The sequence below is a fragment of the Myotis daubentonii genome, chromosome 9 (assembly GCF_963259705.1).
Source record: "Myotis daubentonii chromosome 9, mMyoDau2.1, whole genome shotgun sequence".
NCBI lineage: Eukaryota > Metazoa > Chordata > Mammalia > Chiroptera > Vespertilionidae > Myotis > Myotis daubentonii.
In genome coordinates, this window is record NC_081848.1 from 85,634,254 (window position 1) to 85,651,024 (window position 16,771).

Genomic DNA, 16,771 nt, shown 5'->3' on the forward strand with positions numbered 1-16,771 from the left:
CGGGCTGCCCGCGGCTGGGGCTGTTCCAGGAGCCACCTCTGCCCACAGGTGTCCCACCACCCGCCCGTGTCGGCCTTCCACGTCAGCAACCGGAAAGACGGCTTCTGCATTAGCGGCAGCGTCACGGCCAAGTCCCGGTTCTACGGTGAGGCCTCCCCTGGGCTCCGACGGGCGGGACCACGCGGGCGGGACAGTCCTCACCCTGAGCCAGGCGGAGCCGGCCTCCCCCTCGCCACCCGCAGGGCTGCCTGAGGTCACGGGACGAAGCTGCCGGCTCCGTGCCACCAGCCACACGAGCTGTTGACATCTGTAGGGGGTGGGCCTGGCCCTCCGCTCACCGGCCCCATGGCCCCGTGTCTGCAGGGAACTCCCTGTCGGCTCTGCTGGACGGCAAGGCCACGCTCACCTTCCTGAACCGGGCGGAGGACTACACCCTCACCATGCCCTACGCCCACTGCAAAGGTGAGAGGCCCCCAGGGCCCCGGCTGCACCCCCGGGAGGGGTCTGGGCGTGAGCAAGGCGGGGTTACGGGAAGGTGCTGCGACTCCGTCCGCACTCCTCCATGAGCTCAGCCCGCACCCGGCGTGTTCCTCTTCTCTCCTCTTGGAGACGTTGTGTGGCCTCAGGCTTCCCCCGTGGTTGGGATCCTGGGCCGTCAGCCAGCTCGATGCTTGTCTGTAGCTGCCCGTGCGTCTTCCGTTGTCTGTGGTGTAAGTCTCAGCAGAGCAGGCCAGGGTTTGGACTCCTTAGGTTACTTTTTAGTTAATGGAGCTATTCTTGTTTAATAGATTTTTTTTTATTGATCTCAGAGAGGAAGGGAGAGGGAGAGAGAGAGAGAGAAACATCCATGATGAGAGAGAATCACGGACCGGCCGCCTCCTGCACGCCCCACACTGGGGATGCAGCCCACAACCCAGGCCTGTGCCCTGACTGGGAATCTTACCTGGGACCTCCTGGTTCCTAGGTTAACGCTCAACCACTGAGCCAGGCCGGCCAGGCTGGACTTTATTCTTTATAGCGATTTCAGGTTTACAGAAAATATTAAGCAGGAAGTACGGAGTTCCCATATGCGCCCCACATCTCACACGGATCCCCTGTTATTAGCAGCGCACATCAGTGTTACACAAGCTGATGTTGATACATTATTGTTTATTTTTTTATTTCAGAGAGGAAGAGAGAGAGAGAGAGAGAGAGAGAGAGAGAGAGAGAGAAACATCAATGATGAATCATTGATTGGCTGCACCCTTCAGTCCGCAGGTGGACGCTCTGTCCACTGAGCCAAGCCGGCCAGGGCCTGCCCCTTTACTATTAACTGAAGTCCACAGTTCACAGCAGGGTTCGCCCTCTGCCCGCACGTGCTGTGGGTTTGGACAAACGCCTCGCGTCACATTTCGCCATTAGGAAGCCACAGAGCAGTCGCACCACCTGGAAGTCCGCCCTGGTTGGACGGAACAGATGAACTCCCCTGTCCGGCCCGCCCCTCTCCCCGCCCCCCAGCCACTCGTCTTACGTCTCCATAGCTTTGCCTTTTTCAGAGGGTGGTAGAGTCGGGCCGGAGCGAGTGGTGGGCGTGCGGACGGGCTCCTTGCGTGTGAGTTCCCCCCACCTCTTCGTGCCTCTGTAGCTCCCGGTTTCTTCTGTTGTGGTTCGTCCCCTCCTCCGATTAGTTAGGGGTCATCTTTATTGCGCGCAGGTTCAGAGCAGATCACCTCTGTCAGATTCCGAACCCCCAACGGAGGAAGCATTCTCTTTTTATATCTTTTTTAGGCCCTTGTGTCAGTTATTTTTGCAGACAGCTTGTAACCTTGAGTACATATCATATCTAGCAAACACCTGTCATATCTATACAGACAACGTGTAACTTTGAATACATATCGTATCTGTACAGACACCTGTAACCGTGAGTGTCATGCCTCTACAGGCACCTGGCATCGATATCAGCGCATCAGTTAGATGGCTAGCTTGCAAGGTCAGACAGTTACATTTACCTTTTCTATTATCCAAGCTAAAAACGAAGTTATTTTACAGCCTAAAAATCACAGAGTTGACCTACAGAATAAGAGACTAAGAATAGCCCTAACCAGTTTGGCTCAGTGGATAGAGCGTCGGCCTGCGGACTGAGGGGTCCCAGGTTCAATTCCGGTCAAGGGCATGTGCCTTGGTTGCAGGCATATTCCCAGTAGGGGGTGTGCAGGAGGCAGCTGATCGATGTTTTTCTCTCATCGATGTTTCTAACTCTCTATCCCTCTCCCTTCCTCTCTGTAAAAAACCAATAAAATATTAAAAAAAAAAAAAAAAAGAGAGAGACTAAGAAAAACAGAGTAGTTCAAACAGCAGTTTTCCCAAAGGAGGGACCACTATGCTTCATGATCAGGTCTGGAAGTTTCTTAGCCATTCTCCTTTTTCTTCTTCTTCTTTTCTTTTTCGCCATTATTCTTGGAATACCGCCTCATCCTCGTGACCTCCAGTTAGATATGTTAAACCAGTGGCCCCAGGTCCCCAGCCTTTTTCTGGCCACGCCCCACCTAAGCGGCTCCAAAATCCCAATGCCCGCCTCCCGTGAGGTATAATTCTCCTTATTCAAAAAGCGAACCCCTATTCACGTGGAGGAAGCCTCAAAGGCCATGAACTGGGTCCAAACCAGCTTCCTGAGAACATGGCGTCCACGAAGGAGAAAATCAAAGAACGGAAGGACGGTGGGAGTCCTGGGGAAGAAATCACTAAGAAACTGTTAAAAAAATGATAATAACATGAAGTGATAGGAAAAAATAGCAAATAATGTTCCGAAACATATAATAGAGACCGGAAATGCATAAATGTGTCACAGTATATATTTATATTCTGTATACGAGGCCCCTAGAACCGTAAGAAATGCAAACGGCTCACTGTGAATAACTCACTCCCGAACTGCCCCCCTTAAACGTCACATGGCCCCCTGCGGGCGGGCGCCCCGTGTGGGTCGGTCGGGAGCCGTGTGTGAAACCCTCTCCGCGCTCCGCCTCTCCTGCCTCGCGCCACTTTGCGTTCTAGATCATCGGGCGCCTTCCACGCTGGCGGCCCTGAGCTCAGTGTTGAAGTTCTGTGTGTGTTTTCCCCTAAACGTTCTACGTGGTTCCGTTTCCAACCTGCCTGTTTATACTCGGACCTTGTGTTCGGTTTTTTTTGTGTGGTTTTTTTTGGGGGGGTGGGGGGGCAGAGAGGTGGGCTGTGGCAGAATTCACAACGGAGAGAAGAGACAGAAGCGGAGAGAAAGTTCACGTTTACTTCCCGCCGATCAGTGCGAGGCGGAAAGAGCAACAAAAGGGCTCCTCCGCTTAAAGCCTCAGGCCAGGAGGGGCGGGGCTTGGGGCCTGAAGTTGAGGGACATGGGGGGGGCGTTAGTTCGTCAGGAGACAGTCAGGGCGCAGGCCCAGGGAGGTGTCTTATCGTAGACCAAGCCCGTCACACCCCCAGGCTCACACAAACAGGTGTAAGTGTCTGTGGCCGCAGAAAAACAAAAGCTTCCATTCTCACAGAAACGTCGGTTTGTTCCGATAGAGACATGCTGAACGCAAAGGGCTGAAACAAATGAGTCACCGTTAACATAATAGAACATTGTAATACAAATTAATATTTTTTCTTGAACATTCACTGACCAGACGCTGAATAACTGCACAAGTTAATAAGCGTAATTCAAACCTATTTTTCTTGTTCTCCGAAAGCGAAATATTTCCTGTTGCGCACACCCAACAAGTCAATTGGTCCAAGACCAATGACGTGGCCATCGGCTGCTAAAACCTTCGCTGCTGGTGTTAGTGGAGAGAAATGGTGCGCCTGCGCGTAAGGGAAATGAATGCAACACGATTATAGTAGTCAGTCATTAGTGAACGTTGTAGTTCGTTATTAATAACTGTGACCCAGTGCACTAATTTGTGCACATTGAAAGGAAATTAATTAGAAGAAATATTTTAACGTTGCTATTCGCCCTTTCTCTATAGAAGTGTCAACCAAATTCAAGATCGACAAGGACAGATCAAAACACACGCATGTGATTGGCGCTAGCAAGAGCTTTATATGTATCACGCATGCATGAGTCAACTTAGCCTTTGATAGATATAAAATAAACTTGCTTAATTAGACCTGCTTTCTGATGTAGCTAAACTTTTTCCAGCCCAGGGAAGCACCCCAACTTCTCTTTCAGGTAATTGTCAGCAACACAGCAGTCAAATCAACACGAAGCAGATTATTATTGTAGATCACGCAGGGAGAACAAAGGGTGGAATATTTACCTGCAGCCGTGTTTGACTGTATTCTGCGCAGTGACAAAACCTGGAGTCATTGTCAAGGTCCTCCATTTCTTTTTTTTTCTTTTTTTTTAATTAAATCTTTATTGTTCAAATTATTACATTGGTTCCTCTTTTTCCCCACCATAACTCCCCTCCACCCAGTTCCCACCCCACCCTCCGCCCTCACTCCCCACCCACTGTACTCATCCATAGGTGCACAATTTTTGTCCAGTCTCTTCCCACATCCCCCACACCCCTTTCCCCCCAAGAATAGTCAGTCCATTCCCTTTCTATGTCCCTGATTCTATTATAATCACCAGTTCATTCTGTTCATCAGATTATTTATTCACTTGATTCTTAGATTCACTTGTTGATAGATACATGTCTGTTGTTCATAATTTGTGTCTTTACCTTTTTCTTCTTCTTCCTCTTCTTAAAGGATACCTTTCAGCATTTCATATAATACTGGTTTGGTGGTGATGAACTCCTTTAGCTTTTCCTTACCTGTGAAGCTCTTTATCTGACCTTCAATTCTGAATGATAGCTTTGCTGGATAAAGTAGTCTTGGTTGTAGGTTCTTGGTATTCATCACTTTGAATATTTCTTGCCACTCCCGCTGGCCTGCAAAGTTTCTGTTGAGAAATCAGCTGACAGTCGTATGGGTATTCCCTTGTAGGTAACTGACTTTCTTTCTCTTGCTGCTTTTAAGATTCTCTCTTTATCTTTTGCTCTTGGCATTTTAATGATGATGTGTCTTGGTGTGGTCCTCTTTGGATTCCTTTTGTTTGGGGTTCTCTGCGCTTCCTGGACTTGTAAGTCTATTTCTTTCACCAGGTGGGGGAAGTTTTCTGTCATTATTTCTTCAAATTGGTTTTCAATATCTTGCTCTCTCTCTTCTTCTGGCACCCCTATAATTCTGATGTTGGTACGCTTGAAACTATCCCAGAGGCTCCTTACACTATCTTTGTATTTTCGGATTCTTTTTTCATTTTGCTTTTCTGGTTGGGTGTTTTTTGCTTCTTCGCATTTCAAATCTTTGACTTGATTCTTGTGCTCCTCTGGTCTGCTGTTGGGAGTCTGTATAATATTCTTTATTTCAGTCAGTGTATGCTTAATTTCTAGTTGGTCCTTTATCACAACATCGAGGGTCTCATTAGATTTCTTGTAGATCTCATTAAGTTTATCGGCAGTTTCTAGAAAATTATTGAAAGACCTTAAAAGTGCGGTTTTGAGCTCTATATCCTCCATTTCTGTCATGTTTCTTTGTCTCCACATTTTTTATGCTTTCTTGGTGCACCCCCTTGTGGTCTTTGTGCACAGTCTTGTTGTAGTTAAGCCTTGATTGTTGTCGGTCGGCAATACCGGGGGTGATTTGACCTCCAGGCTAACTGGCTATGAGAGTCAGCTGTGTCTGCAGTGGGAGAGCTTCTGTGCTGGATCTCTAGGGAGGTGCTAATCTAGCCTTTGCCTAAGGCTATCCTGCAAATGCCTCTGTGCAGGGCTTGGGCGGGGCGGGTCCCAGGGGATCTACAGGGCGGGCCGGAGCAAGCAGTTATGGCTGCTCTCAGTCCCGTCCCCAGGGGCTCTGCCTCTCAGAGTCCCAGCAACCACTGCAAACCTCGGAGAGAAAGCTGCCTTCGAGTTCCGACCGAAGCCAGACAGTCCCGCTTCTCCCGTATGAATCTGGGTCCCTAGAGACTCGCCCGGATCTGGAGCTCAGAGTCTGAGACTCCCTCCCGATTGAAACAGACAGCTGCACCCTCAGCCGCCAGCCCGCTCCGCACACACCTCCGCACCTTAGTATTTGACTTCAGCACCGCGCCTCCTCTGAGTCTTGGTATGCTATTCTCTTTCCTCCTAGTTGTAGAACTTCCACTCAGCCAGCCTTCCTGTGGTTCTGGATGATGTCCGTTCCGTCTTTTAGTTGTATTTTTGAAGTGGTTGTTCGAGGCAGCAAACTCGGCATTAACCTATACCGCCATCTTGGTTTCTCCTGTTCTTTCTTGAGGTCCACCATTTCTTCTTTCCAGTCGGGTTAAGTTTCTAAGCTGGGTCCCAGTCCTCCCCCCACTTGGTCCTGCCCCCGCCTTCCCAGCTTCCTCTGTCTCCTCAAACAGCATTCTACATTTTCCTCACCCGTTTGTTGTGGGGTGCCGCCCGCCACACAGCTAGCCCCGGTCTGGGCTCCGTTGCACCCGCCCTCTCCGCCTGACTGATGGGAGCACATCCCACAGCCGGGAACCTGCTGTCACTGCGTCACCCAAAGACAAGGATCCTTCCTAACCACAGCCCCGTGCTGTCCTCACACCGTGAGCACAATCAAGGCTTTTCCGGCAACACCATCCCACAGGCCCCCCCTCCCGCCAGCCTCCCTCTCCGCCAGCCCCCCCACAGCCCCTCTCAGCTCCCAGCCTGCACGTGGGAGCATCCCTATTGTCAGATCCCTGCAGCGAGGCCAAGAGCCACGGAGAGCTCAAGGAATTGCATGGCGTTCTCTCACAGTGGGCTGAGCCCAGTGTGTGGCCGGCAGCCCCCCAGGGGCGGGTAGGTTCCCGACTGAGTAAAAGTCGCCAGTGGGGTCAGGCTGTGAGTCAGTGGAGCGCAGGAAGGGGAGGTCTCTTGCGTCTGCAGGCGCAGGCCGCCGCCCTAAGAGGAGGGAAAGGCCGATCTGATGACAGCAGACACAGCAGGGCGGGCGGCCTGCAGGGCCCTGGGGTTAGGAGGTCCTCCTCCCGCACCAGGGGTCTCTCCGTCCAGCGGTTCTGTTTTGGGTCTGGAAGGAGAGAGCCACGCAACAGGTGGCCTTTGATGTAGGGCCCAGGGCTCACCGAGGGGCAAGATCGGGCGCCCGGAGGCGGGCTGGGCAGCAGGGAGCTGAGGCAGGACAGAGGCCTGTGGGCGTGAGAGGGGCCCGGCTTCGCAGAGGCTGTGCCCGTGTAGATGCGGGAACTGCTTCGAGGAGGTGTGCGCGGACCAGCTGGCTGGGAGGCGCGCCTGTAACAGGGGCGGTTTGTTGGGAGCCATTAGAGATATTGGCTTAGACAAAGCCATCTTAAGAACTATAAGTTTCTGGTTCCTCCAGAAACTCCTGATTACCAGAAACCACCTGTGTCTGCGTTCCCCCGTTGTTGTCCCGCGGGTCGGGGCAGCGGTTTGCTTGGACACCTCCGTGAGCAGCAGTCCCTTAGACGTTCTCTGGGGCACCCTACAGGTGGCCACCGAGTTTGTTCCCCCGATTCCCTCTCGTTACGTCTAAAGCGCAGTCCTTTCTCCCCTTCCGTGTTGAGTCAGTCACTTGTTTTGCTTTGCGAGTATACGTCTCTTGATGTGGCGGGAAGTGGGGTGTCTGAAAGAGACCAGGATGCTGCTGTTCTTTTAATGACGAGGTTGCACCTCATTTAGGATCAGGGAGGCTTTGGGGGGAAGTGGAGGCCGGGGATGCACCTGGTGACTGTGACCTTTAAACTCACATTATTTGCCCTGCCGGCGGGGCTCAGGGGTTGAGCTTCGACCTACTAACCCGGAGGTCACGGTTTGATTCCCGGTCAGGGCACATGCCTGCGTGTTGCTGGCTTGATCCCCAGTGGGGGGGCGTGCAGGAGGCAACCGATCAGTGATTCTCATCATTAATGTTTCTATCTCCCTCTCCCTTCCTCTCTGAAATCAATATATTAAAATTCGTGCATGGCAGGTGGGGGGGGGGGGTGGACGCGGAATCCCTCAGCCTGGCCTGTACCCTCGCACAATCTGGGACCACTGGCTCCTAACCACTCGCCTGCCTGCCTGATCGCCCCTAACCCCTCTGCCTCGGCTCCTGCCCCGTGGCTTCGTCCAGAAGGACGTCTGGAATGACGTCCAGGAGGTCATTTGGCTGTCCAGTCTAATTAGCATATTACGCTTTTATTACTATAGATACCTTTTTTAAAAGATTGAAATAGACCATGAATTTACAGGCTTTGTCAGCGCCCGTGTCCTGACCTCTGAACCGTCTTCCCCCGACACGGAAATGTCTCTTTTTAATACATTTTTATTGATGTCAGAGAGGAAGCGGGAGGGAGAGAGAGGGTCATCCATGATGAGAGAGAATCACGGACCGGCTGCCTCCCGCACACCCCCTCCTGGGGACAGAGCCCGCAACCCGGGCCTGTGCCCTGGACCGGGATCGAACCGGGACCCTGAGTCCGCAGGCCGACGCTCTCTCCACGGAGCCACACCGGCCTCGCAGCCATTACTCCGTGTCGTACGCAGTCGGAGTGGCCGGCCCTGCAGGGAATGGACCGGCCGTGGCCGCGTCTCCGGGCTGTCCTGTCCGGACGGTTATGCAGTCGTTTCCTCCCAGGCGGGGGCTGCTCTGGGCCTTCAGTCATGACTGTGGGTTCCCAGAAACGGCTTTTTCATTTCATTCTTTGATAATTCTGCACATGACAGAGTCCCTCACCTGCACAGTCCCAGGTGCGTCCCCAGGCCTCGGGACTAGAAACCCAGGTACTGTGTCCGGGGAGCCCAAGGGGTAGGGTCCCTCTCGGACTCCCCGCCCCCGGCCACGCCCAGGCCACGCCCCTGACCAGGCCACGCCCCGGCCACGCCCCAGGCCCGGCCAGGCCACGCCCCCTGCCACGCCCCAGGCCCTGGCCACGCCCCCAGGCAGCACAGCGTCCCTCCCGCTCTCCCGGCAGGTGCCAGGGGGACCCGGCTCTTCCCCGCCTTTTGCTATTTCGTCGCTTGCTGGCGTCTCCCCTGAAAGAGACGGTGTGGCCCCAGTCTCAGCATTTCCGAGCGGAGCCCGCGTTTAGATCAAGCCCCGCGGCCCCGCCCCCGAGGCCTGTTCTCCCCTTCGGGCCTTCGGTCACCTGCATGTTAGTTACAGTCATGCGAGCGGGTCCAGGCCGCTGTGAGCGGGGGAGACCCCGTCCGCTGGCCGCCCGCAGGAGCCCACGCGGGGCAGGACCTGTGGCGGGATCCAAGGTGACCCAGCACCGGGTGGGGCGTCTCCTGCACGGGCACCTCACATGAGCAATGGTGCTGGAGGCCCCGTTGCTGGGAGTGGGGGGGGTGGGGGGGGCGCCACTGAGGAACCAGCTCACCGGCTCCGCTCCCCGCAGCTCCGTCCTCCCCACCCGCCTGCCCGGGGCCCGCTGACCCCTGCCCGCCGACCCCTGCCCGCTGTGTTGCAGGGATCCTGTACGGCACCATGACCATGGAGCTCGGCGGCCGGGTGACCATCGAGTGCAAGAAGAGCCACTTCCAGGCCGAGCTGGAGTTCAAGCTCAAGGTAGCTCGGCGCAGCCCCCGCAGCGCTCAGAGGGCCGTGGAGGCAGGGCCCGGGCTGCAGAGGATGGGGAGCTGGGGACCCCTCCCGCCCTCTTTGTGCCCCAGAGCTGGTTTCCTGAGCGAGTGCGCCTGGGGGAGCAGCTCTGCATCTCCGGAAGGGCAGGCGCTGCCCACAGGCCACGCAGGGGAGCCGGGACCCGCCCTCCTGGGGGGCACCCCCCCCACCCCCCGCATCCCTGAGCTCAGGCTGAGGCACTGGCCAGTGGCCGCCTCTAGCTGGGGGCCCGTCCCACCGGGCTCCTGTCTCCCCGGGAGGGTGCCCACTCCGTGCCCCACAGCGAGGCCCCGGGGTCTGTGGCGAGGCCGCCGCCCTCACAGACACCCGTCCCCTCAGCCGTTCTTTGGGGGCAGCGCCAGCATCAACCAGATCTCGGGCAGGATCACGTCGGGGGACGAGGTGCTGGCGCATCTCTCGGGGCGCTGGGTAAGAGGCCGCGCTGGGGCCGGCGGGGGCGGGAGGGGCCTGGCCGGGCTGGCCTGGGCCCGCTGACCGCCGCCTCTGCCGCAGGACGGCGAGGTGTTCATCAGGGAGGAGGGCCGCGGCGGCGCCCAGCTCTTCTGGAGCCCGAGCCCCGAGGTGCGCGGGCAGAGGCTGAAGCTGCGCACGGTGCTTCTGGAGGAGCAGACGGCGCTGGAGTCGGAGCGGTGAGGCGGCCGCCCGCGGGACCGCTGACCCCCGTGGGCGGGCCGGCCGGCAGCTGCTCTCCCCGTGGGCGGGGCTGCAAGCAAGTCCCAGGGCGTCGCTGGAAGGGAGGGTGCCCCCCTCCCAGGGGAGCTGTCCTGCGGGGGAGGGGCAGCAGGGGAAGAGCTGGTTGGGTGACCAGCAGCCCCAGGGTGGGCCCTGCTGGGAGGGTGAGCTCTGGGGGGGAGGGGGGTGCACGGTGGGAGCTACTGTCTTCTGGGGGAGGTTTCGCTTTCTGCGAGCCTCCGGGGGTCGCACCCTCTGAACCGCAGTTTCCTTGTCTTTCAAACGAAGACCCTGTGAGATGGTGGGAAGACGGTGGGACGGGGAAGCGGGGGGGGGGGGGGGGGGGCGGGCACAGTGCCCCCGGGCAGCTCTCCTGAGTGATGGCTGACGGGCGTGTGCGCCATCCTGCCCAGCGAAGGCCCGCCTCGGGGGGGCGTGGTCGCCCTGCCTGAGAGCCGGTCGCGTGGGGCCCAGCAGTGAGTGGCCGCGGACACGTCGTTGGGCAGGCGCCCTGGCCCCGTCACGGCCTCCCGTGGCCTCCACCCACGCATCCCCCCGCAGCCGCCCGAGAGGACAGGTGTGGGCAGGGACCCCCAGGTCAGGGCCCTCAGACAAGGTCACGCGACCTTGAAGCGTCTGCCAGCTGGACCCATTGTCTCTGTTCGTGGGACAGTCACCCCGGGAAGAGGAGGGGCAGGGAGCAGAGAAGAAACCCCGCTTACTGTTCCGCGTGCCGACTGTGGGATTCAGTTTCCGCGGCCACGGAGTGGGCCCAGCGCGCAGGCCCGGCTCCTGAGGGGCCGTGGAGAGGCCGGTGTGTTCACCTGGTCCCCAGGGACCTCTCCCTCACATGGGAGAACATCTCTGTGAACAGACCCCAGGGAGGGAGGGAGAGACAGAGAAACATCAGTGAGGAGAGAGAATCGTGGATCGGCTGCCTCCTGCACACCCCCTACTGGGGACTGAGCCTGCAACCGGGCCTGTGCCCTGACCTGGAATCCCACTGTGACCTCCTGGTTCATAGGTCAGTGTTCAACCACTGAGCCACCCCAGCTGGGTCGTTGAATCTAATTTTAAAAATGGGGTTTATTTTTTAAAAGAGTGTCCCAGGAGACACAGCGCCGAGAGGCAGTGAGCTCCCTGTCGCTGGGGGCAATCAAGTGGAGAGTGTGCTAAGCCGCCCCTCCGACACTGGGGGAGGGGGGACATGGCCGCCCAGGCCCCCCGCTCAGAGCGGTGCCCGCCCGCAGGCTGTGGCGGCACGTCACCAGGGCCATCAGGGAGGGTGACCAGCACACGGCCACGCGGGAGAAGTTCGCTCTGGAGGAGGCCCAGCGGCAGCGGACCCGGGAGCAGCAGCAGCGCCTGGCCCCGTGGGCACCCCGGCTGTTCCACCTGGACCCCGTCACCCAGGAGTGGCGCTACCGCTTCGAGAAGTGAGCGCGGCGGGCGGGGGCCCGGGCCCAGGATGGGCGGGACCGGCACTGCCCTGGGCCCGAGACCTGGGGCTCCTGCTCCCCCGGAGGAGCAAGGGGTGGGGCGGGGCTGTACCGGGGCTCCCGGCTGTCCTGTGTGCGGCCCCTGCACGCAGTGTTGGCGGCAGGGGTCCTTGGTGGGGGGCTCTGGCTGGATGGCGTCCCCTCCCCCTGAGGAGCACGGCCCCCGCTCACGGACACCCTCTGGCCCCGCAGCCACAGCCCCTGGGACCCCCGGAAGGACTTGGCCCAGTTTGAGCAGGACGGGGCTCTGCGCACCCTGCAGCGGGAGAGGCGGCCCCCACAAGGCCATCTGGGCGGCAGCCCAGGGCCCAGGCGCCAGGTCAGCACCCAGGGCCCTGCTGGGGCGCCCTCAGCAGCGAGGGGGGCAGTCAGGCTGCTCCACCCGCCGGGCCTCCTCTCTGCCCCCTGCCTGTCGCCCTCTGACCCCCCCCCCCAGCAGGGCCCCCCGTGGGCCGAGCCGTGTCCCTGCCCGCCCTCCCCATGGGAGCCGAGGCGCTGGGGCTGGTAGGACACTCGGTGCCCACGGGCCCCAGGGCACCCTCAGGGGTGAGCGCCTGGTCCCTTCCCGGGGAGGACACTGAGCTCCGGACGGCCCGGGGCGGGAGGGGCAGCAGGTGCCGATGCGGGGCCTGGAGGGCGGCGGGAAGGGCGGAGGACGGGAAGGGGGGAGGGCGGGAGGCCCGGCTTTCTGAGCGGCGTCTGCGTGGCCTCCGCGGTACCACGCGGGTCCTGGCCAGCCGAGTGCTGCAGGCTCCCCTGGCAGCGCACCCCCAGCAGGTGTGGGGGGTGTGGGGGGCTCCCAGCCCAGCATCTCCGTCTCCCTGCAGAGGCTGGGCCCTGACCGGCGGCTCCGCAAGGCCAGCGACCAGCCCTCCGGCCACAGCCAGGTCACCGAGAGCAGCGGCTCCACGCCCGAGTCCTGCCCGGAGCTCTCGGACGATGGGGACGGGGACTTTGTCCCCGGTGAGCAGGCCCTTCTGCAGGGTGGGCAGGTGGGAGGGCGCCTCTGGGGGGCAGTGCCCAGGACCACCCCCCACCCCAGTGGCCTCGGGCCTCCCTGAGCCCAGGACAGACGAGGGTGTAGCAGGAAGCTGGGCTCCCCAACCCTGTGCTCAAGGGCAGGCACTGCCCATGGCTAACGGGGGGGGGGGGGCGGGGGGGGCGGGGGGTGTCCCTCGGCCGGGACCCTCTTGTCCCCGCCTCCTCAGGGGTGAGCCCCCTTGGCCATTTCTGTCTCCCGGGCAGCTGAGCCTGGGGTCCCCCTGAAAGGTCCCCCGCGCCTCTCCCTGCCCCCTGGTCCTGGCAGCTCTGTTCGAACTGGGCATCACCCCGGGACCCCACTCACTGCCCCCCGACATCCCAGCTCATCCTCCGTTCTCCCCTCCCCTGCGTGTCCCCTCGTGCCCTGGTCCTGTGGCTGGCGGTGCCCCCCAGGCAGCGAGAGCACGTGCCCGAGGTGCGGGAAGGAGGCCGGGCGGCTGCAGGCGCTGCACGAGGCCGTGCTGTCCATCCGGGACGCCCAGCAGGAGCTGCACAGGTAGGAGAGGGCGGGACCCGAGAGCCGGGTGGGGGACACGGGGGGACACGCATGGCGGCCGCTGGGAGCTGGAGCCCTCTCGGGTCCGGGTGCCGTGGGGGCACAGGAGGACGCCTGGGCTTCTGCCCCTCGAGGGATGGCGGCCCCGGGGATCCTGTGTGAGCCGCTGCTCGGTGGGCGGCCAGCGGGCAGTGCGGGGCCGAGGAGGTGCGGGGCCGAGGGCCAGCAGGAGCCCCGTTGAGTCGGCACCCAGGGCCCTCTGAGCTGAGGCCGGACACAGGCCGGGACCTGGGGGACAGCCCAGAGCCTGTCGCAGTCGCCCGCCCGCGGCTCAGAGTCAGGGCGGCTTCTGCGTGTCCAGGGGCCACGCAACACAAGTCCCGCAGACGCGGCTCACACCGGCCTCTCCCTGGGGCCCCCACGGCCCCTCCCTGTCCCTCGGTGCGTCCTGGCCTCAGCTTGTGAGGACAGTCCCATTGGATGAGGGCCCAGCCATGACCTCATTGGACTTTAATCTTCCCGTTAAAGGCCCTTCTCCAAACGCGGCCCCACGCAGGTCCTGGGGTCAGGGCTCCGACACATGGCGCTGGGGTGGGACCCATCTCACCGTAAGGGGGGGAAGAGGTGGGGTCCAGTTCCCCTGGCACTGACCCCGGCCCCGGTCCCTCGAGCGTGGGCCTTGGGTGCCCACCCCTGACCGCCTCCCCTCGGCCAGCGCCCCTGAGGGTGGACGCGCGTCCCTCTGGCCGGCCTGGCTGAGCCGCCCTGTCCTTGCAGGCACCTGTCGGCCATGCTCAGCGCCTCGGCCAGGGCGCGGCGGGCGGCGGCCCCGGGCCTCCTGCAGAGCCCGCGCGCCTGGGGCCTGCTCTGCGTGCTCCTGGCCTGCCAGCTGCTCATGAACCACGTCCTCACCTAAGAGCCGTGCAGGACGCGGCGTCACCTGCAGACCCGCCACCGCCTCCCACCACCTGCCCAGCACCCAGCACTTTACCAGCCCCGGGGAGGCAGGCGGACGGACGCTCCGAGCTCGGCCGCGGTGGACAGAGGGGTCCCGGCAGCAGGAGGACAGCAGGAGGGACCTGGTGGCCACCGGCGCGCCCAGGGAAGGGGCTGGCCTCTCAGCAGGGCCCTGCCCAGCGCCGACCTGGATGCTCCCGCCACAGGCCACTGTCTGGTGCCCGCTCCTGGTCACTGCCTCTCACTCCGGCGCAGCGTCCACCTGCCGGAGTTAGGAGGGCCTGCCAGGGTCAGACAGTCCCATCCCAGCGGGGCTGCAGGGGGAGGAGCCAGCCGGGGCCCCCAGGGCCTCCTCGGGCCTGAGGCACAGGCTGTCGCCCCTGAGACCCTGCCCCTGTCGCCTGGAGCAGCCTCAGCCGGGACCCTGGGGCCCCCTGACTCGGCTCGTGGGGTTCACACGCTGCCCGTGTGCTGTTTGGACACACGCTCCGTGAGAAGTGCAGGGCAGCCGGTCCTGCAGGCGGTGGGGACACGTGACCGCGGTGCCAGGGAGAGGCTGGTGTGCTCAGCTGCCCACACGGGGGCTGTTGGGCTCGGCTGATGCGTGCTCTCCCACTCTGCGCTTTTTGTTGTTAATCCTCACATATTTTTCCATTGATTTTTAGCGAGAGTGGGGGCCGGGGGAGGAGACAGAGAGAGAAACATGGATGTGAGAGAGCCACATGCACTGGTCGCCTCCCGCACGCACCCCGACCAGGGCTGGGGACGGAGCCTGCAGCAGAGCCTGCAGCCCTTGACCTGAATCGAACCCAGAACCCTTCAGCCCAGGCGCCGATGCTCCGTCCACTGAGCCGCACCGGCCAGGGCTCCACACTTTTTAGACAGACACGATTGCAATGTTTTAGGCAGCGCCCGGCCCCTGTTCCTGTGTCCGTGCCCCGTGTGTGTGCGTGTGCCTGTGTGTGCATGTGCCTGTGCGTGTGTGTGCGTGTGTGTGCCTGTGGGAGTGTGCGTGTGCGTGTGTGTGCATGCGTGTGCGTGTGCCTGTGGGAGTGTGTGAGCACCTGCACGGTGGGTACACACGGAGCCTTAAACTTGGTGGCCGCGCCCTCTGAGCCGATGGCCAGACTTTGTATCCATGTCCTTGTTGCCCCCCCTCCCCCCATTCAGGGTCATGTCTGTGCTCCATCCTTGAAATAAAGGACACACACGCATCGCCCGGTGTCTTCCTGGGGGTACTGGGAACCAGGGCTCTCCTGGGGGCGGACTCCGTGCCAGCCGGGCGCTGTCTGGGGCTGGAGGGGCCGGGGAGGGGCCTGGCCCTGCGGATGGCGGGGCGGGCAGGAGCGGGCACTGAGCCGCAGGCCCGCCTGTGAGGCGAGGGCCAGGAGGCAGGACGGAGGGTGTGGGCGCCCCTCCTCCCCCTGGAAAGTACAAGTGAAAAATCTGGGCTGGAGCCCGGGTGCCGGTCCTGGGAGAGCCCGGCCGCCCCCGGAGGGCGCACCTGCCGCTCCCGCAGCCGGACACGCGGGGAGGAAGGGGGAGGGGGCAGTGGGGGCTTGGTGACCCCTCGCAGGGGCGGGAGGCGTGGCGGCTACAAAAGGGGTGCGGACGCGCCTCACTCACCGTCCAGCCGGCCCCGGGCGGGGAGGGCGGGCCAGCGGCGAGGTGCGGAGGCACGGGTGGCTGTAAGAGGGCGGAGGGGGCGGAGGGGGGCGGACCCGGAGGCGGGGGTTGGAGGCGCCCGGCCCCGCTGACGGGCCATAAAACGGGCTGCTCTCAGCTGCGTCCCCGTCTTACTGTCCTGCGCGCGCCCCGGACCCCGAGGAGCGCCATGGCCGGGATGTGGTCTGTTCTGTCGCCGCCGCCGCTGCTGCTGCTGCTCCTGCTGCCGCTGCCGCCCCGGCTCCTCGGGACACCGGTGGGTGCGCAGCGGGGCGGGGGAGGGAAGACCCCGCCGGCCGGGAGGGGGCAGAACGGAGTCTGAGTTCCAGAGTCCGGAGGGCGAGCTGGGCATCCGTGGCTGAGCGGAGCGCGGGGACAGCGCAGGCCCCCGCGGCCCCTGCCCGGGCGGTGTGGGGACCGGATGGTGACCCCGGGGGCTGGGCGGGCACGGCCAGGCCCACGTCCTCCCGCCGCGCTGTGGATACGGAATTGATGGAATTGGCGCGGGAGAGACAGTTGGACACTGAGGTTTCAGGAAAAGCCTTCATTCAAAGAGCTGCCGGTCCAGGGACCCCAAGATCCAGGTCCTGAGCCCCGTGGACAGTGAGATGTTCTCCTCATGTGTTCCTTAGCCTCCCTGTTCCCCAACCCCCAGCTTCTGTAGGAACTCTACCCCCCCCCCCCAGCTTCTGTAGGGACTCACTCCCCCCGCCTGGAGAATCCGGTGGTTAGCTTAGATTGTAGCTAATTCCGTCCTGGAGGGCACCCTGACCTCCCTCCAGCTAAGCCAGTGGTTCTCAACCTTCCCAATGCCGCGACCCTTTCATAC

General features: G+C 61.2%; 2 protein-coding genes across 4 annotated transcripts in view; one reads left to right on the forward strand and one right to left on the reverse strand.

The window, feature by feature from the left end:
- OSBPL5 (oxysterol binding protein like 5) overlaps positions 1-15,484 on the forward strand; it is a 49,294-nt gene extending 33,810 nt beyond the window's left edge. For 2 of the 3 annotated variants that reach the window (XM_059710689.1, XM_059710691.1), the window contains 10 exons: positions 49-145; positions 364-462; positions 9,440-9,537; positions 9,931-10,020; positions 10,105-10,241; positions 11,535-11,720; positions 11,976-12,102; positions 12,611-12,746; positions 13,218-13,320; positions 14,098-15,484. In XM_059710689.1, the coding sequence (XP_059566672.1) occupies positions 49-145; positions 364-462; positions 9,440-9,537; positions 9,931-10,020; positions 10,105-10,241; positions 11,535-11,720; positions 11,976-12,102; positions 12,611-12,746; positions 13,218-13,320; positions 14,098-14,236 (1,212 nt within the window). In that variant the 3' untranslated portion in view covers positions 14,237-15,484. The remainder of the gene's footprint in view (positions 1-48; positions 146-363; positions 463-9,439; positions 9,538-9,930; positions 10,021-10,104; positions 10,242-11,534; positions 11,721-11,975; positions 12,103-12,610; positions 12,747-13,217; positions 13,321-14,097) is intronic. The other variant, XM_059710690.1, reaches the window with a different exon arrangement.
- The window catches only part of DHCR7 (7-dehydrocholesterol reductase), a 205,507-nt gene that overhangs the window by 93,535 nt on the left and 95,201 nt on the right, over positions 1-16,771 (reverse strand). The window lies entirely within an intron of this gene.